The 27594-nt window shown below is 37.9% G+C and overlaps 4 protein-coding genes across 5 annotated transcripts; 1 reads left to right on the top strand and 3 right to left on the bottom strand.

Moving 5' to 3' along the window:
* Nucleotides 1-6120: 6120 nt before the first annotated feature.
* LOC133736105 (basic form of pathogenesis-related protein 1-like) lies at nt 6121-6648 on the bottom strand. Its single transcript, XM_062163538.1, has one exon. The coding sequence runs from the start codon at nt 6646-6648 to the stop codon at nt 6121-6123; it is 528 nt and encodes a 175-aa protein (XP_062019522.1).
* Nucleotides 6649-7858: 1210 nt separating this feature from the next.
* On the top strand, nt 7859-9401 carry LOC133741482 (type III polyketide synthase B). Its single transcript, XM_062169379.1, has 2 exons — nt 7859-8099; nt 8246-9401. Exons 1-2 carry the CDS (start codon nt 7859-7861, stop codon nt 9238-9240), a joined length of 1236 nt encoding a protein of 411 aa, XP_062025363.1. The 3' UTR covers nt 9241-9401.
* Nucleotides 9402-10101: 700 nt separating this feature from the next.
* LOC133740395 (uncharacterized) lies at nt 10102-12772 on the bottom strand. The gene is made up of 6 exons (XM_062168342.1): nt 12432-12772; nt 11841-12040; nt 11145-11285; nt 10966-11046; nt 10413-10537; nt 10102-10295 (listed from the first exon to the last, which is right to left on the bottom strand). Exons 1-6 carry the CDS (start codon nt 12652-12654, stop codon nt 10247-10249), a joined length of 819 nt encoding a protein of 272 aa, XP_062024326.1. The 5' UTR covers nt 12655-12772; the 3' UTR covers nt 10102-10246.
* A 1081-nt stretch (nt 12773-13853) lies between these two features.
* Nucleotides 13854-19147, bottom strand: LOC133736802 (probable alkaline/neutral invertase B). Of its 2 annotated transcripts, XM_062164401.1 has the most exons (6): nt 18573-19147; nt 18452-18498; nt 17291-17793; nt 16018-16449; nt 15073-15631; nt 13854-14323 (listed from the first exon to the last, which is right to left on the bottom strand). In XM_062164401.1, exons 3-6 carry the CDS (start codon nt 17723-17725, stop codon nt 14028-14030), a joined length of 1722 nt encoding a protein of 573 aa, XP_062020385.1. In that variant the 5' UTR covers nt 17726-17793; nt 18452-18498; nt 18573-19147; the 3' UTR covers nt 13854-14027. The 2 variants fall into 2 exon arrangements, with proteins under 2 accessions (XP_062020385.1, XP_062020384.1); XM_062164400.1 differs by having other exon boundaries at nt 18452-19147.
* Between the last annotated feature and the right edge of the window lie 8447 nt (nt 19148-27594).

The raw sequence follows: 27594 nt of genomic DNA, 5'->3' as shown, positions 1-27594 counted from the left end.
TGTTCGAGATCCCTACATCAGAAAATCAAGACACAAAAAATTTAAGTGAAACTTCAAACCCTAATCCCAAAACAGCAACATCTAGTGAATCAAAATATGAACACACACACACACAATACTGATCGGAGATCCCTACATCAGAAAATCAAGACACAAAATCAAAAAATTTAAATGAAAAGAGAGGGGCCGACCCGATCTGGAAGAGAGGGAGAGTGAACGGCGAGAGCGTGAGGTTTTGGGCTTTTAGAGAAGAAGAGGTGATCGATGAAGGGCGGCCTCTGATCGCTGGAAATCTGGAATGAGAGCGGCGAAGAGTGAGTATTTGAGATTTTGAGAAACTGAGAGAGAGAGAGAGAGAGAGAGACTGAGAGAGAGAGAGTGAGGCGGAAATGAAATGAGGTCGCTCGATTAGGTGTCTAGGGTTTTCTAAGGTTGAGTGATCTGGTGTGGTGTAGTCCACTCAGCCCTTGTGTTCCACCAGTCATCTGAAGACATGTATAAAAAAATATATATAAAAATAATTTAAATATATTTATTTAAATATCGGTTCGGTCCGGTTTAAACCGGTCGGTCCAAGATTTAAAACCGAGCCCGACCCGGTTCACACCCGGTTCGGTCCGGTTCTGTCAAATTTCGGTCACAAAGTCATCGGTTCGGTTACCGAACCGGAAAAACCGGCCCGGTTCGGTCGGTTTTCAGCCTCATTTCGGTTTTTTGTCCACCCCTACTCAAAATGAGTGTCAATTTAACCCTGTAAAATGTCATCGTTAGTATATGGTAAATAGGGATCGTTCTATCCGGGGATTGAGGGTACTCCTGTAATTTCATAAACAAATAAAGAATTATGTATAAATATAAAGTATTATTTACAAAGTTGAAACAAAGAACAGGAATATAAAAGTAAATACAAATAAATATAGCACAAACACAAAATCTAAATAAAAACTAATTCTAACACAAGACTAACTAGAAAAACACACATGAACTGAAACTTTAAACCTAAAAACTGAACAAAGTTCACTAATTCTTTTAAGGTATTTTCAGATTATATTTGAAATATTTACAAGTACGAAAAACTAAAAACTGAAACTTATATACAAGAACACATATCACAAAATCAAAGAAAGGTTTTGGGGGGGGGGGGGGGGGTTTTGATTTAGGTTTTTCAAAAATTAAAAGAAACAAAGTAAAGAAAATATATAAACACAAATACAAGAATGGAACATATGAAACAAAGATCAAAACCAATTCCATAATCAAATTCGATTCAACCCTATAATTGTTCATCTAAGTCATGAGAAAGAAGTTGATCATGTGAAACATTCAAAGCAAATGATTTCCCATATTTTACTTTTCATCACTAATTAACCTAAGTGAAAGCACAAAGATCAATCCTATCAAACATGCAATCAAATTCTAGAAAGCTAGATCATCAAAACATGTTTAACGCATGAAGAACAAAGAGAAAGGTTATCAACTTAAGTGTACAACTTAGTATGAATAAGTTCATCTAATTGCAATCCTTTTCAATTAAATTCGACTCTTGTCCAAAGCCTTTACTACTTTTGATTCAAGTTCACAAAACAATTAGGTGAATCATGTTCTTAAATCTAGCAACAATCATATGTAAACCCTAGATGTTTCGAACCACATAAGATAAACACATAAAGGATATCAATCAAGCAAATTTAATTGAACAATCTCACATAAGCAACTTTCGAATCACAAATATAGGAATCGAAAACTTTTATTCAATCATAAGAATTAGGCTAAAACTTTGCCTCAATGTTATTGTTAACTAGACATAACCAACGAAATCAAGCAAGGAAAAATCAAAAGTGATTACAAAGGAAGAGGTTGAATTACACCGTGAATGGAGATGGTGATGAAGAACTTGAACGTTTAAACTCTTGACTATTGGAAGCAAGCTTCAAAACTCACGGCTTCAAGGTTGATGATGGAGGGATGCTCACGGTTTCTTCTTCCTTCTTCCTTGCCTTGCTTGAAACGCAGAAGATGAACTAGAGAATGGAGAGAAAATGGATAGAGGAAGAAGATGGAAAATTGTTTGATGGTAGGTGTCTATATTCTGCTCTCCTTTTTTCGGTCACCCTCCTCTCTTTATTTATAGCCTTGGTGTCATGATTACTCTTCATAATTCGACCAATAGGAATATTACAAAAGCAAGTAGAAATCAATTTGATTTAGAACTCCCAAAATATCTCTTTTAGGTTGTAGAAATCAAATTAAGTTAGAACTTCTTTTGACACAAAACAGATTTCCGGCAGATTTGACCTCAGTTTACTAAAACGGTCATAACTTCTTCTAGAAAATAGATATCGATGATCTGTAAAAAGTTCTGGAAACTAGACATCAGTAGCTTTCCAACCATATAAAGATCAAAAAAATTTCAGAGCTCAGAAAATTATGATCTTTATATGGTTGGAAAGCTACGGATGTCTAGTTTCCAGAACTTTTTACAGATCATCGATATCTATTTTCTAGAAGAAGTTATGACCGTTTTAGTAAACTGAGGTCAAATCTGCCGGAAATCTGTTTTGTGTCAAAAGAAGTTCTAACTCAATTTGATTTCTACAACCTAAAAGAGATATTTTGGGAGTTCTAAATCAAATTGATTTCTACTTGCTTTTGTAATATTCCTATTGGTCGAATTATGAAGAGTAATCATGACACCAAGGCTATAAATAAAGAGAGGAGGGTGACCGAAAAAAGGAGAGCAGAATATAGACACCTACCATCAAACAATTTTCCATCTTCTTCCTCTATCCATTTTCTCTCCATTCTCACGGTTTCTTCTTCCTTCTTCCTTGCCTTGCTTGAAACGTAGAAGATGAACTAGAGAATTGAGAGAAAATGGATAGAGGAAGAAGATGGAAAATTGTTTGATGGTAGGTGTCTATATTCTGCTCTCCTTTTTTCGGTCACCCTCCTCTCATTATTTATAGCTTTGGTGTCATGATTACTCTTCATAATTCGACCAATAGGAATATTACACAAGCAAGTAGAAATCAATTTGATTTAGAACTCCCAAAATATCTCTTTTAGGTTGTAGAAATCGAATTGAGTTAGAACTTCTTTTGACACAAAACAGATTTCCGGCAGATTTGACCTCAGTTTACTAAAATGGTCATAACTTCTTCTATAAAATAGATATCGATGATCGGTAAAAAGTTCTGGAAAGTGGAAACTAGACATCCGTAGCTTTCCAACCATATAAAGATCATAATTTTCTGAGCTCTGAACAATTTTTGACACTCTGTTGAAGTTGACTGATCTGCACTGGCAGTTTTCCGAATCTGTAATGGATTTGATTTTTAAAGAACAACTTGTGTCCAATTCGGTAATGATCTTTTTGAGACTTCTAGATGCTTCATGGACGTTCCATAGACTTCTCCTAGCTTCCACAGGTCTCCTAGTATGAGTAGAACTCCATTTTACCTGTAAAAACACTAACTAAGTTAAATTGATCAAGATAAAGGAAATAGCTTAGCAAAATATAGGGTTTAAACATTATAAACGTCACATTTTATGCTCCTATCAGGGTGGGCAAGGTCGGTCACACTACCGGCAGTTATCTTGATAGAAGGTTACCCTCTATTCGACGTATTTATATGCGTGGAAGCATAGTCGGCCATACTATTGGAACCGTTTTACACAGCCCGAACTTTGTTCTGGGCGTCATCAAATGCTTAATTGCATCCCTTTGTACCTTTGTTAAGTTTTATTTCCGATGCTTTATTGCATCTAGTATTTCCCTCATTATTTTATATTTTGATGTAGTTTCTACATCTTTAAGTTGTAATTTTTCTTATGTTTATTATTAATAAAATGGTTGACTATTATTCTCAAAAAAAAAAAAAATGCCAAATGAGGGAATTGGTTTTTAGGAATTATGAAATCCTCACTTTCAATTAAATTCCATCAATTTTTTCCCTCATCCAAACACACTCCAAGAGTCCAAGGGAATTTAAAACTCTAGACCTAATTGATTTCTATTAAGAAAGAAATATTCCTAATATATCTAGCTAATAAAAACTGATTTTCATCCCTAAATAAAATGCTATGCATAACTAACCAAATCAATCAAATAAAATGCAATCCTATAAATCATATATATGATTGATTTCAATTGAAACTCGTCCATAATGACAAACTAACATTAATCACGCATAAATACCTTTCAGACTACTTCGGAATTGAAACACAGTCTTCAATCCCTGCATGCAATCACACAAGAAACAACCATGCTATATGAGATGCAATGAATGAATTACCTTTTCAGAGAATCATCTAGGATTAGTTGGGGTCTTGATCTTCATCTTGTAATTCAATCGCTTTAGTCTTTACTTCAAATACTCACACAGTTCTAACCTAGGCCTAAGAATCATTGTTTTGTCTAGGCCTAAGACTCATTGTTTTGTATAGGGAATGCTAATACACAATATTCTTATACTAACACCAACTGCATAAGAATTCATGCAAAATTTGGTCGCAGTAACTGCTGCAGTTGAACAGGCTGTTACCAAAGTCATTGATTTTATTAATGGAAATTAAGTGCCTCCGATGGTTGAAGCATTCATTGAAACTTTTATGTTACCTTCTGAGTTGCACATTTTCTAAGTGGTTTGTCTGAGCTAAAGGGAGTAGAAACCTATTCATTTATATATCAACAGGAGAAGAAACAAAAAAAGCAACCAAGTACAATGACGGGCAAAACCTAAAGCATCCCCGACTAGTCTAGGGAACTAAGAAAAACGTACGGACAATTAGGAAAATCCCATATTACAAATTATCCTCCAGATTCTTACAAAGCAATGGTGCATGATGGAGGATGATCATCTTACCTATAACTTCAAATATATGACACTAAAGAGAAATATCTAACTAATTCACTAATTTATCCTATTTATAGTATTGAATTTGGATTCTCCCAGCTTTTAGATGAGCAATAAACTTGAAAGCATCTTTGGAAAGATTGATTGTTGCGCAAATCTTCTGTTAACGATCAACAATTCAAACAAGTAGAGTATCATTCTGATCAATACAAGGAAAGGATACACGATTTGTTGTCCAAACACATCTATCTACACAAAAGTCATCGCACACTGTTCCGTTCTCCCATATGGCATTGCTTACAGCCACAACGAAATTGCCCTTCTCCTCATCTCTGAAACACGCCGAGGCAATCAGAAATGTTGGAGAGGAAAGATCCCACATTGGAAAAGTGACAAAAGAAAATATAACTTATAAGTGGGTGGCTCTTACCCAATTGTACCGAGGTCTTTTGTGATTAAAACCCAACACCTAACAGGTGGTTAAGTTGGGACAGTATCGGTACAATGGTGGAGGAAAGATCCCACACTGGAAAAGTGACAAAAGAAAATATAACTTATAAGTGGGTGGCTTTAGAAAATATAACTTATAAGTGGGTGGCTTTTACCCAATTGTATCAAGGCGAAGATCCCACATTGGAAAAGCGACAAAAGAAAATATAACTTATAAGTGGGTGGCTCTTACTCAATTGTATCAAGGTCTTTTGTGATTAAAACCCAACACCTAACAGGTGGTTAAGTTGGGACAATATTGGTACAATGGTGGGCCACGAGCCACACTTGTCGTTGTTTAACAAGAAAGACAACAGACTTCATGATATTAAAAAGCAATAAATCCCTTAAATTTAGATAAACCTTTTTCTTATTTTCTTACAAGAAAGCAGCTAAGATAGAAAGCCAATTAGCCAAACACCTCTTTGAGAAATTTGTACATGAAGAAAAATATTTGTTCCTCAAAGACGCAAGTGATCACTCACAAGAAAAAGGAAGAAAACTACTTTGGAATCTGCTTGTCGTGTTTTAGCTTCATTTTCTCATTTAATTTGCTATTGTATTTAACACTATTGATCATAAGGAATCATAACTCCAAACACTATATCAAAGAAAAAAGTAAAACATTATATTCGTATCTTATAGCCCAGTACCATTTGATCTAGTAGCATATATTTCGACTCACAAAATACTAGTTGTTGATATAATTAAAAAGAAAATCATATTTTATTATAATTAATTAGATGCATGTTCGGCAATAAATATATAAAAATTTTTAATAGGGACGCTCTCCTTCTATATTACCAGGAGGATCATAGTTACAAATTACAAACACCCGCCCATTTTTACACTTGACCCTAGCACAACCAAGATGAAAAGTATCGCGCCAAACCACTTGTGTATAAATCAAACATTCACCATTAACACATTTGTTAGAGGCATAGTCATAGTTAGGCTTCTCTGACGTCACCCAAAACTTCACAGCTTGCGCAGCCGTCATTTCACCAAAACCTTCAGCCAAGGCCTCGCCATACGGTCCTCCAGAAAGCTTCAATTCGCAGGTCTCAATTTTTGAATCGGCATACTTTTGTGCGTACAGTGCTACTGTGTTGCTCCATGTCAATGGACCAACACCGACCTCTGCTCGAGCTTTGTTGTGTTCTTCAATGAAGCCTTGGATGGGATTGACAACAGCATCAATGAAGCCTTGGTTGGGATTGTTAATTTCTGTAGCTTGAGAGACATGAAATATAATTATTACTGCTAAGCAGCATACACCAAAGAAAAGCTTGCTAAACCCCATATTTTTTCCTCTATGCAGTATGTAATGGGACAACGAGCATGCATATTTATAGAGGGATATGGCATTTGTTTTGTAAAGGTTAAAACAAAGGCATTAAAGATGAAATCAGGAAATTAAATTATGTGATCTTTAGATTTGGTTAAAACAAAAAGGAAAACAAAACGAATCAAATACCTTAAACAGTGAATCTGTTCACTTTTAATTTGCACCATTATGAGTTGATTTTATTGGTCTATATAACTTATACTTATTTCTGATTGGTCTTTTAATGTTTTTTTTTTTCCACCCCCTGAAAGGTCCACACTAAATTCGAGTGATATTATTTGCCCCAGTCACCACATGACAATGTCACGTGGTAGATTTCCATCCTTCAACCTTAGCATTACAATTTTATTTCTAATTAACAAATGATCCTAGACAAGGTTGTTTATGGCTATACAAGTGCAGGCCCTCACTTGCAGCAAATCCTAGGAACATTTTTTGAGAAAGAAATTGCACATATTAAGCAACTTAGATGCATACATCAGTGAGTACATCGGAGAGCCATTGTGGCTCATTCTCTACCCAAATTTGAAATGCAAGAAACAAAAGCGTTTGCCTAGCAAACCCTAAGAACTAAAGAAGAACAATGCAAATAAATCATGATTTTCTAAACTAAATTTAGGTATAATCCAAAAAAAAGTTTATTTTAGTTCAAAATCTTTTTTATTTAATATTAGTGATCATTAATAATAAATCAAAAAGATTCTGAACTAAAATAAACTTTTTTTTCTGATTAAACCTAAATTTAGCTTAGAAAATTACTCGTAAGTGTTATTTTGAAACTTTAATTAGCCATACGGCCCAATTACAGGGCAGTGCCAAGCCCATGGGTTCAAATCTAGATTTATGATATTATATTTAAACGCCATCATCAGTGCAGCAAATACTGATCCAAACCCCATTACCAAACCACTACCTGCATCTTTAAACATAGCCTACATGATCACCTTGTTTCTCAACTAAACCACTATTCTATGTACAAGAGAGTTTCACACAATATGTTTCACCCAATATGAAAATGTTCATACCTTAGCTACCTCTCAGCATAATCTAATGTCATAAGTATGCAGTTGATCTGTATATATAAGAGCAGCAAAGTTTCAGAAGTCATAAGGCCTCTTATAAATCCTAGTTGAATAAATCAGCATCTCCTCTCTTTGAGATATACATGGGGAGTGAAGGTATTGCACATGGAGATTCTACAATGAAGGCCAACCCTGGAAAAGCTACGATTTTGGCTCTTGGCAAGGCCTTTCCTCACCAGCTTGTCATGCAGGATTTTCTGGTTGATGGATATTTCAAAGATACCAACTGTGATGATCCAGACCTCAAGGAGAAGCTGGCTCGACTCTGTAAGTCCATTACCTTCTCTCACCAGCTATATGTGCATGAAACCGACAACATAACATGTCAGATGTCCTATGTTAATTATCTTGGGATAAAATAACAATCTTAAAAGGAAATGTAGCATTATATAGCTTTAAGTGGCTTCTTTACCAACATAAACCAGAAATAATTGTCGCTAATTCAGTCATTCATCTATGTCAATTCTTAGGCAAGACAACCACAGTCAAAACTCGGTATGTGGTCATGTCAGACGAGATTCTAAAGAGATATCCAGAGCTTGCAATTGAAGGAATTCCCACCGTGAAGCAAAGACTAGACATTTGCAATGATGCTGTAACACAGATGGCCATTGAAGCTTCACATGCTTGCATCAAGAACTGGGGAAGGCCTGCTTCGGACATAACGCACTTAGTCTATGTCTCATCCAGTGAAGCTAGACTACCTGGTGGAGACCTTTACCTAGCAAGAGGACTTGAACTCTCCCCTCGGACTAAAAGAGTCATGCTTTACTTCTCGGGTTGCTCTGGTGGCGTGGCAGGTCTTCGTGTAGCAAAAGACATTGCCGAGAACAATCCAGGGAGCAGAGTTCTGCTTGCTACTTCTGAAACTACTATTATCGGCTACAAACCACCAAGTGCACATAGACCATATGATCTTGTTGGTGTAGCACTCTTTGGTGATGGGGCTGGAGCTATGATCATTGGCTCAGACCCCAAGCTAGTCTCCGAAAAGCCTCTATTTGAGCTTCACACAGCGCTTCAGGAATTCTTGCCTGGCACGGAGAAAACCATAGATGGAAGGCTCACAGAAGAAGGGATTAGTTTCAAGCTAGCTAGAGAGCTTCCTCAGATAATCGAAGATAATGTGGAGGGGTTCTGTGGAAGATTAATGGATGTAGTTGGGTTCGATAACAAGGAGTACAATAAGATGTTCTGGGCTGTTCATCCAGGGGGTCCTGCAATCTTGAATCGGATGGAAAAGCGTCTGGATTTGTTTCCGGAAAAGCTGAATGCTAGCAGAAGAGCTCTGATGGATTATGGGAATGCTAGCAGCAACACCATTGTGTATGTGCTTGAGTACATGATAGAAGAGAGCAAAAAGATCAAGAAGAAAGAGCAAGCAGATGGTGAATGGGGTTTAATTCTGGCTTTTGGACCTGGTATAACTTTTGAGGGCATCCTAGCAAGGAACCTAACTATCTGAAGTATGGAGACCAATGCACTGAAACTTTTATTTCTGCTATCATTAAGAACACGACCAATCGGATTCATGTTGGCACAAATGAGGTGTTTATATACTTCTCTTTTGGGTGTATTTCTGTGATCGTCTTTCCACAAACTCAACTGATTAATCTAAAACCAAAGTTCTTAAGAAGAATCATGGCAAGTTTATTTACTGTACATTCATATGATAATTATATCTCAAGTCTTAAGGCCGGTTAAGAAAATGATTTCAGCAAACCGGTCCCAACCAGGTTTGAAGTCGCAACCTGCGGCTCGTGTTCAAGTAAATCTACTTTAGTTAGAAAACCAGATATTTCAAACATTCAAGTGAAAGGTGCTAGATCAGATCCCTACTGTTTATCATCAAAGAGTAGTGGTGTAGGCACTTGGCAACAAATCACAAAAAGGTAGTTGGTGGATTTGTATTTGCTAGGAAGTCTTGAAGTGGCTTAAGGTATCCACACCAACAAAAAGTGGCTTAGGTCATCTCTACCAAAAGATGAAATGGTTAGGTTATCAGTAACTCCAAAAAGCCATGGGAATCCACTGAGATTGTGGGCACATGGCAGACAATCTGTGTTGTGGACTTTTGAATTTATATGACCGAGCAATGTCATCTCCATATTATGTGTATATCTACAGACCTGATTCAGCATCAACTGTAAATTATATGCGTCAGCACATCATCAGCTGTAGATTTGAGTTTATGGTAAAGCTTTAACAAAATGTTAATACCCATTGAAAAAGAGGAACCAAATCATGTCTAAATTATAAATACGAAATTTAGTTCACTCCATCCATCCCCAACTTTACAAGCAATCCACTTCATCTCCAGTTCTCCAGTCATGAATTTTTTTTCATAGAAAGAGAGAACTAGAAACTTGTGGAGAGCAAAACGGGGAACTTAAAAAAGGATGAACAACATGCTAGCTAAGTTAAGTGTTGACCGCATTGTGCTCGTAGACCACAGCAGAAGCAGATTGAAATCATACAACTCCAGAAGGGAGACGAAGAACAAGCTGCCCTCCGAAAACACTGGAAAACAGAAAACAATCCCAATAAGTAAATTTTGGATGACATTATACAATTGAGAGGAGATAATTGGAATGCAAACGAACTTGGCAAAAAAACACCAGGGATTCAAAGGCCAACCTTTTGACATAGTAGTAACAGAAGTCTGCTAATATGAAAGTTTGGACAATTTCCGAAATAAGAACCATAGAAGGCCACAAACCATACCCCAAGGCCACCAGCAAATGTCCGCGAGTATCTAATACCTGTTGAGCAATTGAATAGATTTTATTAGCGTCGGAATGAGATAAGATAATAGTCATAATACCCTTTAACTAATAACAGCAACATAATTTTTCCAAAATTTGATCGACCACATTCTTGTAAAGCAACTTCAGGCACAAGGATTCTCATTTCATCATTATAACAAAAGATAAGAATAAATTAGTATAAATTGTTCCTTTATCATTAAGATGCTTTCAGTCCAAATAATCAATAAGACATTAAGATGCCACTTTCGAATATGACAATAAAGTCATCTCAACAAGTGCCTACACTGAAAATTAATTTTAGGCGCATCTACAAACAAGTCTAGGAATAACATTGATCTTCATGCAACACCAACAATTTTCCAAAATGTCAAAACGAACCTAATTCAAAGAAAACATATGTAATCAATCACAGAAGATCAAACCTGGAGAACCCAATGGGCACAGCTCAGGAACCTTGCAACACCAAGTGCAAACACGTAATGAGCTGTGAATGGCTCAACAATCTGAAAGTAGAAAACCGCGGAATCATAGAGGAATTAGTTGCATGCCCTTTTCTGGTAAACTCATAAATACACAGATTTTCCACTATATGATGTTAGACCTTTGTATTCTGCATGACCCTCAACTGGGGCAGTACTGAAACAGCTTCTAGATATACACAAAAGGCCCAGGAAATCCTGTTCAATAAATGATGAGAAGTTGACGGATGTATAAATAAAGCTAGTAGAGCACATGGTGCAACCTGTATCCAAATCAAAGGGTGAACATGTTAGTATTAGAACGAAAGCAACAGAGGTGAAAAAGATAATTGAGAATGCATCATCAGTGAAAGAGAAAGTCAACCAATTTGCCTTAATTAATATGTACCCAATATTTACAAAGTTTCTTTGGTACAGATAAGAATACACACTTACAAGATCACATACCTCCAGGCTAAAAACCGATAATTATTATCCAAGATTAATCTTTAATACAAGATGTAAGTACAAAGAACTAAAGAAAAGAATGCATGTCCTTAATGTCATAACCTCTAAACAGGGGTGATCTAATTCACTCATGAACACCAATATTTTCATTTCTATACCTCAATTCATGTCCTTCATAAAGCTGAGAGTTGTAACACTTATTTGACGATAAATATTGAGAAAACCAAAACAAAGATAATTAATACTCCATTCTCAACTCACAGAGAAATTGATTTTGCCTCTACACACACAGATCTATATGGACATACACACATTTCTTTGATGAAAAAAACTCCAGGGGGAAAGAAAAAAAGTGATAAAGAGAAACTCACCACATAGTATATTGCAAAGTTGTCTTTGTCCTCCATGTAACTAGACTTCAAGTTAAAGCGGATCATATAAATAACCCAGAGGGTGGTCACCAGAGTAGCTAAATCAAGCAGGGTGTGTATGTCATATTCCATAACCACACTGCAGTACAATCTCACAGCTAAAAACATAGCTGTAAGTTCCTGCGATTTGAGTGATAGCCCTGCATACAATTCCCAACATTCCCCAATCAAACTTTCATGAGTTTCATAGCCTAAACCTTATTGGGTGGGGACAAAAAAGGAAACATGATCTAAAACAAAGCAAAAAAACAAACTTTTCCATAACAAAAATCACATGAATCCAATAAAGCCCAGATTTTTCCCTCCAACTTTAATTAACTTCTCATAATCCAAACAATTCCTACCTATCAAATTCCAGTCCTCCCAATATTACAAGAATCCCAATTCCCTATCAAAACATTGAGTTCTATACATTACAATGCAATTTAGATCACCAATTCCAGAAAACCCCCAATCATTTCCGACCCCAATTTCCCCCAAAAACCAATCAATCCCAATCAAACGAAACCCTAAAAAGCTGAAAACTTTTACCGGCGCAAGTCTTCTCCTTCATGAGCTTATAGATGAGGACGGAGATTCCGCCGGAGTGCACAGCCTCAGCTGCGACGAAGAGGTTATCGTGATCGTGAACGACGAATCGGAGCAGAACCAGAGTCGCCATGCCGGTCACCACGGCCAGAAAGCCCTTCACTTTCGGCGGTTGGCGCCGGACCCATGTCGATACGGTGTTGATCGGCGTCTTCGGGGCCCTCATGGGGTTGAAATTCGTCGGAATTTTATGGTTTTCGGGTTTCTGGTTTCGCCGGAAAAGTGTGGATTCGGCGAAGAAAGTGAGGGAAAAAATTTATGAAGAAGGGAACCTCTCTTTATGAAAAGCTTTGTTCAATATAAATCGAACCCGGAGACCCGAACGACGTATGAAACTCGGACTTTTGGATGTCGTTCGGGGCACGCTGCATGTCGTTTTCTTTCTAATTAAGGTGATTAACAATTTTAGACCAGTTGCTAAAGTAGAGGTGGGTTGCGTACGTCTTCACATGTCCAACCAAAATAAATTAGTAAATCTTTAATCTTAACCCTTGACCAAAATAAGAAACTCTGACACTGACATTTTGTTTATACCACAATTGTATCATTTGCATGATAGACAAAGTGAAGTATTAGCCGATTTTTTCTTAAAGGTGCGGAATATTTTTCTAGTTTGTCAGCTTGCTTTTAGTACTGTGAGCGTCAATTGTAGCCTAATGCGTGATATAATCTTTTTTATTTAAGAGATTGATGTATGTGTCATTCTAGATCTGGTTATATGAGACTATCTTCTTATCTGCTAGCGAGTAACCATCCCTCTAGATAATATGAGTTAAAATCTCACTAGCATTGTGGTTCAAAAAATATATATCTAAACCCTTCAATTATCAATTATTCAATTCTTATGAATAACACATCAACATCTACATAAATGACTCTCAGTATTTATATAGAATGGTATGACTTAAAACAAAGCTACCTTCTTAATTACTTAAAACAGAGCTACCTTCTTGGTCTTTGGTCTTGACTCTTGATAGGTATTACTTAAAACAGAGCTACCTTCTTAGTCTTTGTAGTTGATAGGTATTTACTTAAAACAGAGCTACCTTCTTTATTGTTGATAATTTGGATATGTAGTGTGATGAGAGTTTTGACTCTTGCCCTTCCTCAAGCTCTTCTAACTTTTTAGAGTCAGAAGAAACAGGAACTACTTACCGGTATTAGCACTTTCTGCAAAGGTTAATTTCCAGAAAGTGTTACTTTGTCACAGCTTTTAGCCATGCCACAATATGACACCTCAGAAGCCAGAAGGTTAAGCAAGCGATGTTTCTCTCCCTCCGAATTAACAACACTACCTTTTGGCCTAAAAAGCTACCAATTTGGCTAATATGACATCATACGTTTATCCATCAGAAACAACACAGATAGAGAAAGAAGAAGGGTAAAAAGTTCAGTACTATGAAAATATGATATTACAAACAAACAGTTGTTTTATTTAATTGCAAGAAGCTAGTAGTTCATAGTCATTGGTTCCCCACACCTGAAACCAACCCTTTAGTGCAGAGTGGTCGTAGGTTGATCAATAGAAATTAATAGAAATTAGCAAGTCCATGAATTTGATCTCCTCATTGCAGGCTTCATCTGTTTGTCTTCCTCGAGCGCTATCATTCCCAAATGGGATGGGTCTTCCAACATCATCTTGGCCACCAAGTAACCCGCAATGGACCAAGTCTGGAATTTGCGAGCCTGCTTCCCAACATAACGACCACATTTTCCATCATAGTATTCGGGCCAGTTGTCTTTCTGCAACCTGCTCTCGGCAAGTTCAATAGCTCGTCTTGCAATCTGGGGCCGTCCAGTCTTGATGCATGCAGCAGTGAGAAGCCATAGCAGAACTGTACACCACAATGACAACATGTACTCAGCAGAAAGTAAAGGGTAGTAGGTGTCTCATCATGCCGCATTATCCAAGTATCCTGATGAGAAATCTAAGCAGGTATGTAATATGGAGTAATCAAGTTTTAGGCCAAGACAAAAGATTCCACTTTAATTCATGAACCCTATTGCTTATGTTGAGAAAGATGTTAACTTTTCCACTTGAATATAGGGAGTGCAATAGTTATGGAATCTTCAACTCATTTGCATCTGTTACTCTGTCCTAGAAAACTCCTATATTCTTGCTATTCCATTTCAAATTATTTCAGACTTCAGATCACTGGCTAAGATAACATTGACGTTGTCTTCATAATGTTTCAAACAGTAAATCATTGGTAAAAAGAAACTACACTACCATATTACCAAACAATAGGGACAGTTGACCAAGAAGTTGAATGAAATCTTTCTTTCTTTCTTTTTTCTTTTTTTTTTCTGAGAATCAAATCTATTAAAATCATTAAACTATGAGATTAAAAAAAAATATTGTGATGGCTCTATTGGAACCTAAACATTTCTCTCTAGGTCCCCTAGTTACTGGTAATTTATAAACCCGAGTTTACCTTCACTCATTCAATTTAAAATTAAAATATAATAATAACATCTCCCATCCTCCCCTCTTGGCTGATGGACCTAATTTCCAGGTTCCATAAAAACCATCAGATGTTACGGTATAATTTTGTGCAGAGGGAACTATAGAGTGACAACATACCTGGCCAAGAACCTCCATTGTGGTAGCTCCATCTAGTATTTTTTGGGTCACTTCCTGTTTCAATCCTCCATTCATGACTGTCTATGGCTGGATAACAAACCTTTAATGGCATTTCTCCTGCCAACTCCTCCCATCGTGACTCTATGAGATCCATGATTGCCATGGATTGTTCAGGGGTTGCCAAGGATGAAAGAATCGCTATACAATTACCCAAGCAAAACCAGCGGAAATCCATTCTTGCAGGACTCACATTCCCAATAAAGTAACCACCGTGTGTTGGCATAAAATCAAAGACCCAGTCCGGAAGAGAATCTGGTATCACATTGAACTTGTTGACGGCTGTATGTGAGTATTCTTCAGTTTTATATCGATATATATCATTTAACTGCTTAAAGTCAAGCCAAAAGTAACTTCTCATGTGATAGCTCAAGGCATGAAGGCGTTTTACTATTCGCTCAATGAACTCCTTCCCCTCATCATCTTTGTTAAGTAAAAGCAAAGCACATCTTAAAGCCATGAAGAAAAGAGCCTGAATTTCAATGGGATATCCATAAACACCCTAGAAACAAATAATCAATGCAGAAGTCAGTATAAGAATTGAAAGATAGGCAGCACATGACCAAATGAATAATTACATAAATTCAGAACTTGTAGTATTGACCGATCAAGATCAAGAAGATCTCCAACAAGAGCAACCCCACTATGCCTCATATTACAAGAAATTGTACTCCAAATGTACTTTCTTAATTCAAACGGTCATTTACAATCATTCAGGCAGGAATATCCGGGGGTTAGAATGGTAAAGGTTACAAGCTCAAAACTAACAAATTCTGCACATTCTCATATTCGAAAGACTGTCACCACTCATGACATCATCCATCCACAGCATGCTTAATACCATTTATTAGATGCTAAAGTATAGGACAACATTATTACGGAACTTACCATTCTACGATCAATCATGCAGCATCCGTCAGCACAAAGAAGGGTTGGAAATGTGTCAAACCCTTCCGAAAGACATAAACTTAGAATAAGCCGCATACCCTTCTGGCATTCAGGCCGTTCAGCCAATGATGTGTCTCCAGTAGATTTTGTGTATGCGCGAAGCAATATGATCCACCAAAATCCAGAATCAACCGGAGCAACTCTTCCTATAGCACTCTCACCAAAATCTGCCATTAAAGTCTCAGTGTTCCTGACTGGATCATGGAGTACTTTGAAACTAGCTGGCATTACTCCTTCTCCTAGCTGGAATCTATCAATCTTTTTCTCCCATGACTGCAGACGGAGAGTCTTCAAGATAAAGTTTTTAACAATTTCAGGTTCACCATTCATCAGAAAAGCCAATGCACTGGGGACAAAGTCTCTCACAAACACCTTCAGAGGTTCATAAGACGAAAAAACAAGTAGAAAATCAGTGCTTGCCAACTTCATGGAACTGAATCTGTCTAGAGTTGGTAAATCTTAGTTAAGAAAGCACAAAGGTAAGTGGATAAGTTACACACACACACACACACTTACTTTTCTTCAACAACAACAAAATATCAAGGGCAGAATTTTGAAAAATAGTGTTAGAACGTCGAATCAGCAGGTTAATTATAAATCTAGGAACATGGGGCAGAATACTGTGAGTGATGAATAAATTTTACCAGTCATTCCTCAAGGGGTGCCAAAGGCTTATTTGCACTAAAAACAATCTTCCCCAAGTTTCCACATGCATGCTCCTAAAATGTATGGATATAACATGGTGGTCATCACAAACTGAAGTGTTTTCCCACAAGACAACTGGAAGACTGATAAGCAGGGTAAAATCAAGCCTTTCCAATTTATTTCTATGATGTATTGCCACTCTAACTTGGATGCATCATGAAACATTATGGTTTCATCCTCGTGGGGGTTGCAAAGGTAACCATCTTTTGCAACCATCTGAACATACCCCTTTCATAATAGTATAACCACAAGATTGAACAATAAAAAATGAAAAATATGCAACAGTCAAGTTTTAAGCATTAAGATTACGACACAAGACTTTGAAACATTAAGACTCAGTGTTCCAAGCCTTAAGAAGGGAGCTACTGATTAGAAAGATACCACTGATAGGACCAATAAAGACTCTTTGAAACATTAGGACTCAAGTGTTTCAAGCCTTAAGAATAAAATGAATGAAGGGAGCTACTGATTAGAAAGATACCACTGATCGGACCAACAAAGACTCTACCTGATCATAGTTGAGTTTTTCATCAGATGTATCCGTTGCAGCAATTGTCCCAACCGGCTGACCGCGGAAAAAAACCAATGAACGCCTCAAATTCTCCCAAGCTTCAGCAACCATCGGATGTGGCTCAAAGCCAACCTGTGATCTAGGAGTACAACTAATGACTGACCTTCTACTACAGGGGGAAAATAAATATTCATGTGGGTCATAGTTCCTAAGAGAGTTCTCCGGATGTCGAGCTGAGAGGCGTGGAGAAAACCCCACAGATAATTCACTGAGTGACCTCTCATCAAATGATCGTTGTCTCTCAATATTCAGAGGTTTAGGTCTGTCCAATAGCTTTGAGAAATCAACCTCCTCAATTTCTGCCACAGTAAATAGGGAATCCATATTTCTTGTATTTCCATTCTGAGACACATCCCCATTCAGCGATGACATTTCAGTAGATTTTAGAAGTGGATGGTAAGTTGGTAACTCACCCAAATGGCTAGTTCAGTGTTGAACACCTGCAAATCAACCACCATAAATGAACCATACATGAGTAGCAAAAAACAGTAATCATCTATTTCCACCTCTCCTAGGTGATCATTAACAACATATCGGCTGCTTTTAGTTCAACTACTCGATTCTTATGAAACATACAAGGAGATCCAACGGCACAAGTAAAGAAATGTAAACGTTAATGTAAACTGATAGAAGTATTCACACGGGTTAATCTATTGAATGGTAATTCACAATCAAGAGGATAAGAAATAGTTTCTCTCCTTGTCTATTCAAACTGAGTTTGTTGTATAAAACAGGAAAAGTCCACCTTTTTATCTCCCAATTACAATGATTTATACATCATAACCAATACATTTGATTCCAACATAAAAGCTATACCGCAAACCAATAAAAACTATGTTAAATCTCTGAAGTTTTTACAAGACAAAATGAAAGTTGGGTTTCTGATTTCTGAAAAGCCAAACAGATATAATGCTCAATTCCAGCAATTGGGTATCTAAATATAGTCCCAGATGACAAATCCAACAACTACTGAAGAAAAGTGATCTGAGATCCAATCATGTCTGAATTCTCTGCGAACCCAAATCCACAAAAACCAATGCATGCATTACCAAATGGAATTGAATTCCACCCACAATTCAAGAACAGAACAGGACTAACCTCTCAAAGAGTCTCCAAAGTTGAAGCCTTTTGAGTTATATAATAATCTGAAACAAGAACAGAGGGAACAGAACTCAGTGCTGATGCAAAGTGTATTGTTGTTAGAATCTTTGTTGGGTACCATGAGGCGGTGGTGGGGGCCACTAATTGACCGGCCAAGCCGGTAATGGACTAGCAGATGGGTTCAGGTCGATGAAGGTGCCTAACAATTCAAAATGGCACTGCCAGCCTACCCATCATCACTGAAAGACAGACTCTTTGTTTGATCTAATATGAGGGAGACAACCCTCTGAGTTGTACGGAAGATGTAAGAGGTTTGACACTTTGGTGCAACGTGGGTAAGTCTGATTGACTGTGATGGGCAACTAGGCAAGGACCCTGTGATTAACTGATTATAGCCGGTAGGTTTTTTCACATGATTGCATGGCATGAAGGTAAAAATGAGGTGTAGGGGGTGGGTGGTGGCTTTGGGATTTGGACCCTGTAAATATTACAGAATAATAGACCAACCGGGTGTCTGGGTCTGAGGCTCTCTTACCCTTCTCTGCGGCAAATTAGGATTTGAAGTGAAATGACAATAATGCAGATGCTTTGTTATGCAGAGATGAGAAAAAAGATGAAAGATTTTGCCTTTGTGCTCGGATAGGGAGAGGCCGTAGATCCAAAGCCCAAACGGTGATGCGTTTTGAGATTCTGTTGCTCTTTGTAGCATTCAGCCAAAAGTGGGGACTTTATGGACAACGAGAGGCTAAAAGGACCCTCACATGTGATGGATCAAAATGGTTATCAGAAGAAAATTGCATAGGATGGATCCAAAATTTAATAAGCCTAACTTGAAATTCAGCCTAATTTGCGGACCAAATGGAAAGAAGGTTGCATTTTCAGCCTAATTTATCAGGCCAAAGAAAATAATAATTCAGCCTAACTATAAGATGTGTTACTGATTTTTTTTCTCTTAATAATATAATCGATTACAGAAAAATTCGTTCAAGCTATAACACATGGCCTCCCAAATAAGAAATCATTTTCTTACCACCCCACCAAACACACATGCCCCATTATAAAGGCTGGTTGGGTTGCAAACCAGGTCATCATGTGCAAGTCTAACCCAATGCAAACTAGGTCACGTGCACGAGTCTACACAATGCTAAGCTAATTTCATACTCGCTATCACCACTTGAGCTAACCCAAAGACTTTATTACTCACTTTAGTTTAATATTTAATTTTTAGTTTAGAGTTTAAGATTCAAGTTTATATTGCGAGTCTAGTGTTCATCAATCTTGGCAGAAGGCAAATAAAGTCTAATCGCACTATTTTTTCACTATCTAAGTAGAAGACACTAATGTCACGATCGATATATATGTGATTTAGAATTGTTTAAACATTCTGCATCCTTGGTTCCGTTTGAGGCAAAATAAATGTCATTCCCTTTCATCTCTTTGAATTTACTGGCGCGGAGGGAGAAGGAAGACTCACCATCTGCCAAAAATATAATTTGGTCCCCTAAATGTTGTACCTTAAGAATGTTGTTATTCTTGGAGGTAATTTTGTATACTTCAAAACCACTCGTCCTCAGATATTTAAAGCTAGATGTTATCACTTTGAGATACTTATCTTTCTTCTTGTCGAGTAAGACAGCAAATTAACTACAACGAAGATGGTGATGATGGCCAAAAGAAGAGGAAGGAGTGATACACGGTTGCACATGAGGTAATGTTAGCCAAATAGCCACCCTCAAGTATAAGGGCCAAGTTATAGTGTAGGGATTATGAGTAGGGGATATCGTACCCAAGGGATTAGAAAATCCACTATAGCTAAGGAAAACCTAAAGGGTGCTAGATGAATATGCAAATGTACAAATCACAAACAAGGGCTCACAAGTGGACCAAAGTTCATGGTGAATATATGCAAGATGGTGTAGTGGTTTGATTTTGGTGTTGGAGATGGTTTCAACTCAAATGAACACACAATAAAAACTTGGAATGTAAACTAGGCTATGCTAAACTAGATGTGATAGAATGGATGGAAGTTAGAGCTTTAGATTATTCACCATAGCCTCCCTTGCATGCATTGATGTTCAAACTCTAAGTAATGCAATCCCAAGTATCTAATTACCCTCTTAGCATCCGGATAAGACTACTAAGGCCTAAACTCCTTTGATGTTATCAATTCCCACCGGATAAGTGCGAAACTAACTATCCAAGAACAAGTTATATTACCGGATAAGTATCAATTCCTTGCTCCTAGATGCATAAAGGTTTGAGTTTAGATAATCAAGCAAGCAAACCAATCCTAGGTCTTGGTGATTTTAACTCACTACCCTCACATACACACCTAGTGTGCTATCATGCTATTAATGTTCAAAGCTAGCTACTTTCTAAACATTGTTCATGTAATGACAAATGCAAAGTATTCAAATTAGCTAGATTCAAATACAAGCATTCACTTCTTGAATTAGCATGTGAAGATGATAATGGAAATTGCATCAAATAAGATTCAAACATCAATTCATTACAAGTTTGGCTAGGGCTTTAAACCCTAGCCCCAACAATAGACTACTCACACATATCTACATAACTAGCATCAACATAATGGAAAACATTAAGCTATCAAAGAATAGAGTTTAGAAATGACTAGGGATGATCACAAATGAAGGATGATGAAGTGGTTGATCATGGAAACTTTGTCATGGAGATGATGTGGTGGCTCCTCTTGTGCTCTAGCTTCTTCCTTGAACTTCTTCTTCAAGACTTGAGATAATGATGATGTAATACCCCGAAAAATCCAAATTAAATTCCATGGATTTTTAGAAATGATTTCACGATAGTAGGAGCGAGTACGAAGCTTGGAAAAGTTGTGGAATTAGTTCGAACGATTTTATTTTCGAAATCGAACGTTATTTAGGGGATCGTGGAAATTGACTTTTGATACATACGGAATTTGGGAAAACTTCCTTCATTAAAGTTGTAGAGCTCATCGATACGATCTCGTGCATATGTGGAACGTAATATTCGGAGTTCGTATGAATAAGTTATGAATATTTGAAAATTGGGATTTTCCTATAAATAGGTGAAGAATCCGAATTATTTCGGAAGGACGAAAGTTTCTCAAAATTGCAAATTGGTCCCCCGGATTCTCCGTTCTCTCTCCTCTCCCACGCGGCCGAACCGCTTGACCCGACCCGGATCCATCTCTCTCCTCCGGCGTCCTCCGGCCACGACCCGGCCATCCATGGCTTCGCCGTGAGCCGCACAGTGGCCTGGTGCCACCGCCTTGCTCCGCCGCTGCCCCCAGACCTGGATCGAAGCCCCCCCCCCTCCCCCCCCGAGCCTAGATTTTGACCCGATCGGATCTTGGCCGTGCCGGCGTTGCATGGGCCGATCCTCCCCATTTTCGTGATCTCTTCCTCCCCCTGATCATCCCCATGTAAGTCTTTCATCACGATTTTGAGTGTAGAACACTAGATCAAGGTTTGACTTTTTCGACGTCCCTGATTTAATCTGAAATCTGATCGGACGCACAGGATTAATCCAACTTCCAAGCTTGATCTAGGACGATCTAGGCCAAACCAGACTTAGCTCCAGGTATGGAAGTCGATCACCCTTTTATTTTGAACAAGTTTGTAGTTGGTCTCTTTGCCATCGGAGGTGGTTGACCCGGAGTTGACCGCCGCGTTGACCGCCCACTGACCACCGCTTGTGGCGGCGCGTCAGACCATATTTCGAGTTTTCATTATCTAGGCGATGATCTATGCATCCATACGAGCGTTTTGATATATAACATGGTCATGTTAGAAAAAGTTGATAAATAGTGGATTTACGTTTTTACGTTACTATTTACGGTTTTTACGTTTTATCTTCGGTTTACGATCTGCGAAGATCAGACCATTGGTTTTGCTTCAAATTTAGATATGTTGATCGTATGACTGTACCGATGACTTTGTGAGGTCACGGGCGAAGATCCGACCGTTGGATCTTCGTATAATTGAAAAACAGTAATTCGGAAGGCGATTCGTGAGAATCTGACCGTCGGATTTTCATATAAAATTATGGAGATATTAGTAAGGGCAATTCAGGAAGATTGGACCGTTGGATCTTCGTGATAATATTGGAGGATGATCCTAAGGGCGATCCGTGAGGATCCGACCGTTGGATCATCATATAATTTCGATCCGACCGTTGGATCATCGTTTAAGTACGTTTATGTGTTGTTGGCTAAGTTAAGATCATTATTGGATTAGGTGATCGATGGATTGATTTGGTGGACGATTCGGATTGATATATTTGGCTTTTTAGAAGACGCAGCTGGATTAGAGGTGAGTAAACCTCACGTGGTTCATATTACGAACCGAATAAATTTAATTACTTTATTTTTATCGCAATTGTGTGAAAATATTTGTGGAATAAATATTTGTTTTAAATCATATGGACTTGATCAACTACGGTCCATAGGTAAGTAAAATGATTTTATTGTACAAATGAATTTCACGGTTTTTATGCTTGAACTATAGTTGGTATTAGTGGTCATCCCTGAGCGGATGATTACGTATATATATATTTACGTGGAATATATATATTGGTTGATGTGTGATTGGTGTGATGAAATGATTGAGAATGGATTGGATATTATTCAAGCTATTAATCTCGCATTTTAATTGTTGAATAATGAAATGTTGATCATGTGGTGTGAAAGCTATTTTATATGCCCACTTGTGATTATGTGGAAATTATTTTAAGAAATAAAGATTTATCTTGAAATAATATGTCTCTTTATGTGGGTGTACATATACATATATACGATCTATAAATCATAAAGATTGTATTTTGTGAATTTGATTATGTCTGAGAAGTACAATTGTGAAGCCGAGTGATTTCTACAACCCCGTGCTTAAATGAATTACTGGTAAATGTGTTTTGGTGTTATGAGACGTTAAGCCTGGGCCCTAGTCCCTATAGATAGTGCACTATTATACTCTTAGGAAAGAGGTGTTCTCCTTGAGTATACATACTTTGGATTTGTCCTCTGTATGCTACGGCTTACCCGTGCTTTGGGTATAGTAGACATACCCTAGTACGTGGATTTGTGATTTGTTACCAGTCAACCTGGCTTACCCGTATTTTGGGTATAGTAGACATACCCTAGTACGTGGATTTGTGATTTGTTACCAGTTAATCCGAAAATTCACTAAAAAGAGAAGTGTGCTTATATTATCCTGATCAAATATCTATCTGTGATATATTGCTAATATGTGAAGGTGTTAGTAAAAAGAGAATCAAGCATGCTTTGCTTTAATGTTATTTCACATATTAATGTTGCAATATTTGTTGGTTGTGATCAGTCAAATGTGGAGTTTTAAAAGAAAGCATCGAGAATATACTTATATGTTTCTGTGATTTTTGGAGTTACCTTGTGAGTGTGTTGATTGTTTACTTGAGTTATAGTAAATATAATTGAATAAATCAACAGTTCTTTCTTGTTTACTCATACGGGCTGTCAAAAGCTTACCGGGTTTTGTGTTGTTGCAACTCCCGGTACACTATTCAAAATGTGTAGCGGGTAATCCTACAGGTCAGGAGAATCAGGGCAGTGATCGTGCGGTTTAGAGTATTAGTATTAGATTTATAGCATTTGTTTTGTGAGGAGAATTGTGCTCTCTTGAGCTTTATAATTTGTTTTGGTGAGAGTGTACTGTAATAAGTAGCTTGAGGATTTGGTTTATGTAATTATTGAGAGGTGTAATGTGCAGTTGATTTTGAGAAAAAAATTATGAGATTATAAACAGGGTATTTGAGGTTCATGCTTCGAATATGAATTACTTAAATTCAGAATTCGGGGTGTGACAGATGATGCTTGGTATATGTGAGATGTTATGAGTAGGGATGTAGTTGGGAAATGAAGTGGTGGAGATGGAGGTTTTGTGGAGGAGATGGTGGTGGATTGTGTAGAGAATATAGAGAGAAATTGATGTAGTGGCTAAGTGTGGGTGATGTCCTCTTCCTTGAGAGAATTGGTGCTTAAATAGATGGAGAGAGAGGTGTGAAATGGTGCTGTGAAGCAAAAGGGAGCAGCTCACAACTTGCAAGAAGCATGGAGGTGGAGTAGAAAAGTGGTAATAGATCCCAAAATTAAGGGAAAATGGCATGGGAGTGATGGTGTAGGTTGAAGTAGGAAATGATGATGAGTGAGGGATGGTGATTAAGCCTAAAACATGATAGATATTGGAGTGTTGATGATGATGGACTCTTGGGTAATAGAGAGTGTTTGGTCGAATTCGAACCAAAAGGGTTGGAATTTGGTTAAGATAGAATGATGGTGAATGGATGTAATGGAATAGATGTTATGATACTCATCCTCCATGCTCCTCCATGAATGTGGCCGGAAAATACATGGCACCACCGTGAGTGGTGGTGCGCCGCCTCTTGTGCCACCAAAAGTGGTGGTGCACGGAAAATTTGCCGGAATTTCACTTTTTTCTCCTCTTGTCAAGATTTTCTACAAAACATGGAATTAGATTAGTCAACATTAAATTGGACTTTAGAACAAGTAATTTCCATGTTTTAGGGCATAAATATGTATATGAATTATGATCCAACAGGTAACCATGAGTATGAAAAAGACATTGACAATTGTCATGAGCTTACAACCATGGGAGATTTTGGGGTTCTTCCTCTCAAATAGAACTTCTATGATTAAAGAATCATAAATTTGATTGATTAGTAAACTTCGTGATTCGAAAAAATATGATCTAAAACCCCCTTTTTACAGACAATTTGGTCATTATAGTCCTCAAATACCAAATTTCTTTGATAATGTACTTCACTGTCGTATATCATATTCAAGACCACATTATCATTTGTTGCTTCTTTTAAGATAAACTCCCAATTCTTTCATCTTACTCATTTATAGTTTGTAATAAAGAAAGATGTTTTCTTTAACCTAAAAGAAAAAGATCTTCAATCCCCGCTTTGGGGATGGGGTGGGAATGATATTGTGATCCCATCCCCAAATCCGCCCCGATAATATATATATATATATATATATATATATATATATATATATATATATATATATATATATATATATATATATCTGTGTGTGTGTGTATTTCTTTGATTATATCCCACAAATATATACATTTACTACTATAAGTATATAAATATACATTTAATATTCAGAATTTAATTAACCATCTCCTAAAGAAGAAAAAACTAAAAAAATATGCTCTCTCCAAAACCTAGCCGTCGGTGCTATGGTGTTCTAATCTGGCCATCGACTCCGATCTCCCCCCTAAGTGGAGACTTGTTCTCCAATCTCTGCGGTTTTACACCCGCCCTCCAGCGTCGTCCTTTTCCGGCGATCACTCGTCAAAAGCATTGCGCTCTAATTTCTCAAGGGCGCGACGATGAGGACTGCGGGATAGATCTAGTTGGGATCAAAGATCGGAATGCTTGGTTTCCTGGCTTCTGGATTCGACCACAGAGGGGAAGACTCAAACCTCCTGTTACTCACAAATTTTTTTTGAAATCTTCATGGTCCTGGCATAGGGGTTTGGCTGGAGTTGTGTGGGCAGAGATGGCAGCGGAGGCGTGTTACAGAACTGCGATATGGAACTGCTTGAGATTGTTTCTAGGTCTAGCGGTCTGGGGCAGGGCATGAAGTGGATCAGGGAGGGATCTACCAGTCATGAGGGATGCGGGGGTGCAGAGCAAGCTTTGGAGCAGAGCTGCAGTGTTCTCCACCACATAGTGGCAGTGGGTCTTGTTTGGACCCAAAATGAACATTTTGGCCTGACAAGGCATGTGTTGGAGAAATTGAGCCAATGTCAGTGGCTCAAGCTATATATTGTCGACAAGTTCGAAATATATATTTAGAGGCTAAATAAAGCCTACTATGAAAGCATGGAAGCATGGAAACATGAAAAGTCAACTTTAGCACATTTTCCTACTTCGGCTAGGAGAAACCGAGCTAAACAAGGAAGGAGGGGCGGCAGACTGACCAAATGAAATCGAAATGAGCTGAAACTCTGCAGATCCATTCTATACAGCCCAAGGATCATTTCTTATGAAAAGTGCCATAGCTTTTTTTGAGTGGAAGGCCTTCAAACAATCAGCCCAATTTTCTACAGAAGCAAAACTGGAAAACTGGACCTGTAAGAGTTCCAGCAGCATTTTCGGCCCAACCACATGGAATAAAAATCTGAAAATTTGTCAGGATGATCTACACTCATAGTGGAACATTTCATATGAAGAAGTCGAAGGCATATAATGAAGTCTTGTTGGAGAAATAATTGAAGGAATAAAGGGGCAGAAACTGACCTAAAACCAGCTCAATATTCACATGTTCATGTTTCCTACCCACATGAAGAAAGCTAGATGCTTTTCTCTTTTTCCTTGAATATATTTTTCTTCTACAATCTCTTTAATAGATCATCACCACTTCCATGTTGCTGCACCTTCATGCTTTGCTTTCATTTCATCTTTTCTCTATCTTTTCCATATTTTACAAGTGAACTTAGATCTACTTTCATTATTTTTCTTCCACTCATCATTTCACTCTTCTTTTTCTTCCCTATATAAACACCTTCTCCTCTCATTCTAAGACACACATTCACAACACAACAACATCTCTAAGATGATCTAAGTTCTCTCTAGAGCAAACCTCTCTAAGAGCAACTCCTCTCCCTCTCTTTCTCTTTCTCTTACCGGTGATCACACTCCTAGTCCTAGTCTTCTCAGAAGCCGACTTTCAGTGCCACCAAACCCTCTGTCAACGTGCTTCGGTCCTAGTCTCCTCGGGAGCCGACGGTAGTGCCGCGACCACAACGGTTACGGAACCAGCCAAGCAAGGGTAACGCCCTAGCAACCCAGCCAAGCTAAAGTCACGCTTTAGCAAGATCTCAACAGTTCCCGGTGATGTCGCTCTGCTCGATCTACAATATTGAGTATCGATTGTGTTAACAAGAAGAAACTTCAGCAAAAGTCTTCACCACGAGGCACAAAGAATCCCACGACGAGGTTGGTGCTCTCCTCGTCCACAATCGCTTGATAGAAGTCAGGTCAAGGGACACCCCCGACGACCGCACCCGAACGGTGCTGGCACGCCCGCGCAGAAAAGAGACTGTTGACCAGCTGCAGCAAAATTG

Source organism: Rosa rugosa, chromosome 3, assembly GCF_958449725.1.
Source record: "Rosa rugosa chromosome 3, drRosRugo1.1, whole genome shotgun sequence".
Classification (NCBI taxonomy): Eukaryota; Viridiplantae; Streptophyta; class Magnoliopsida; order Rosales; family Rosaceae; genus Rosa; species Rosa rugosa.
This window is presented reverse-complemented; position numbering and strand designations above follow the sequence as displayed.

Excerpts from the sequence above, each read along its gene's own strand:
- LOC133736105 (XM_062163538.1), bottom strand. The coding sequence starts at position 6,648 with ATGGGGTTTAGCAAGCTTTTCTTTGGTGTATGCTGCTTAGCAGTAATA.
- LOC133741482 (XM_062169379.1), top strand. The coding sequence starts at position 7,859 with ATGGGGAGTGAAGGTATTGCACATGGAGATTCTACAATGAAGGCCAAC. Across the intron at positions 8,100-8,245 it reads TGAAACCGACAACATAACAT|GCAAGACAACCACAGTCAAA; the intron begins GTCAGATGTCCT and ends GTCAATTCTTAG.
- LOC133740395 (XM_062168342.1), bottom strand. The coding sequence starts at position 12,654 with ATGAGGGCCCCGAAGACGCCGATCAACACCGTATCGACATGGGTCCGG. Across the intron at positions 11,286-11,840 it reads ACTTTGCAATATACTATGTG|GTTGCACCATGTGCTCTACT; the intron begins GTGAGTTTCTCT and ends ATTTGGATACAG. Across the intron at positions 10,296-10,412 it reads TGTTACTACTATGTCAAAAG|TGTTTTCGGAGGGCAGCTTG; the intron begins GTTGGCCTTTGA and ends TCTGTTTTCCAG.
- LOC133736802 (XM_062164400.1), bottom strand. The coding sequence starts at position 17,725 with ATGTCATCGCTGAATGGGGATGTGTCTCAGAATGGAAATACAAGAAAT. Across the intron at positions 15,632-16,017 it reads GCATGATTGATCGTAGAATG|GGTGTTTATGGATATCCCAT; the intron begins GTAAGTTCCGTA and ends ATTTGTTTCTAG. Across the intron at positions 14,324-15,072 it reads CAATGGAGGTTCTTGGCCAG|TTCTGCTATGGCTTCTCACT; the intron begins GTATGTTGTCAC and ends TGTGGTGTACAG.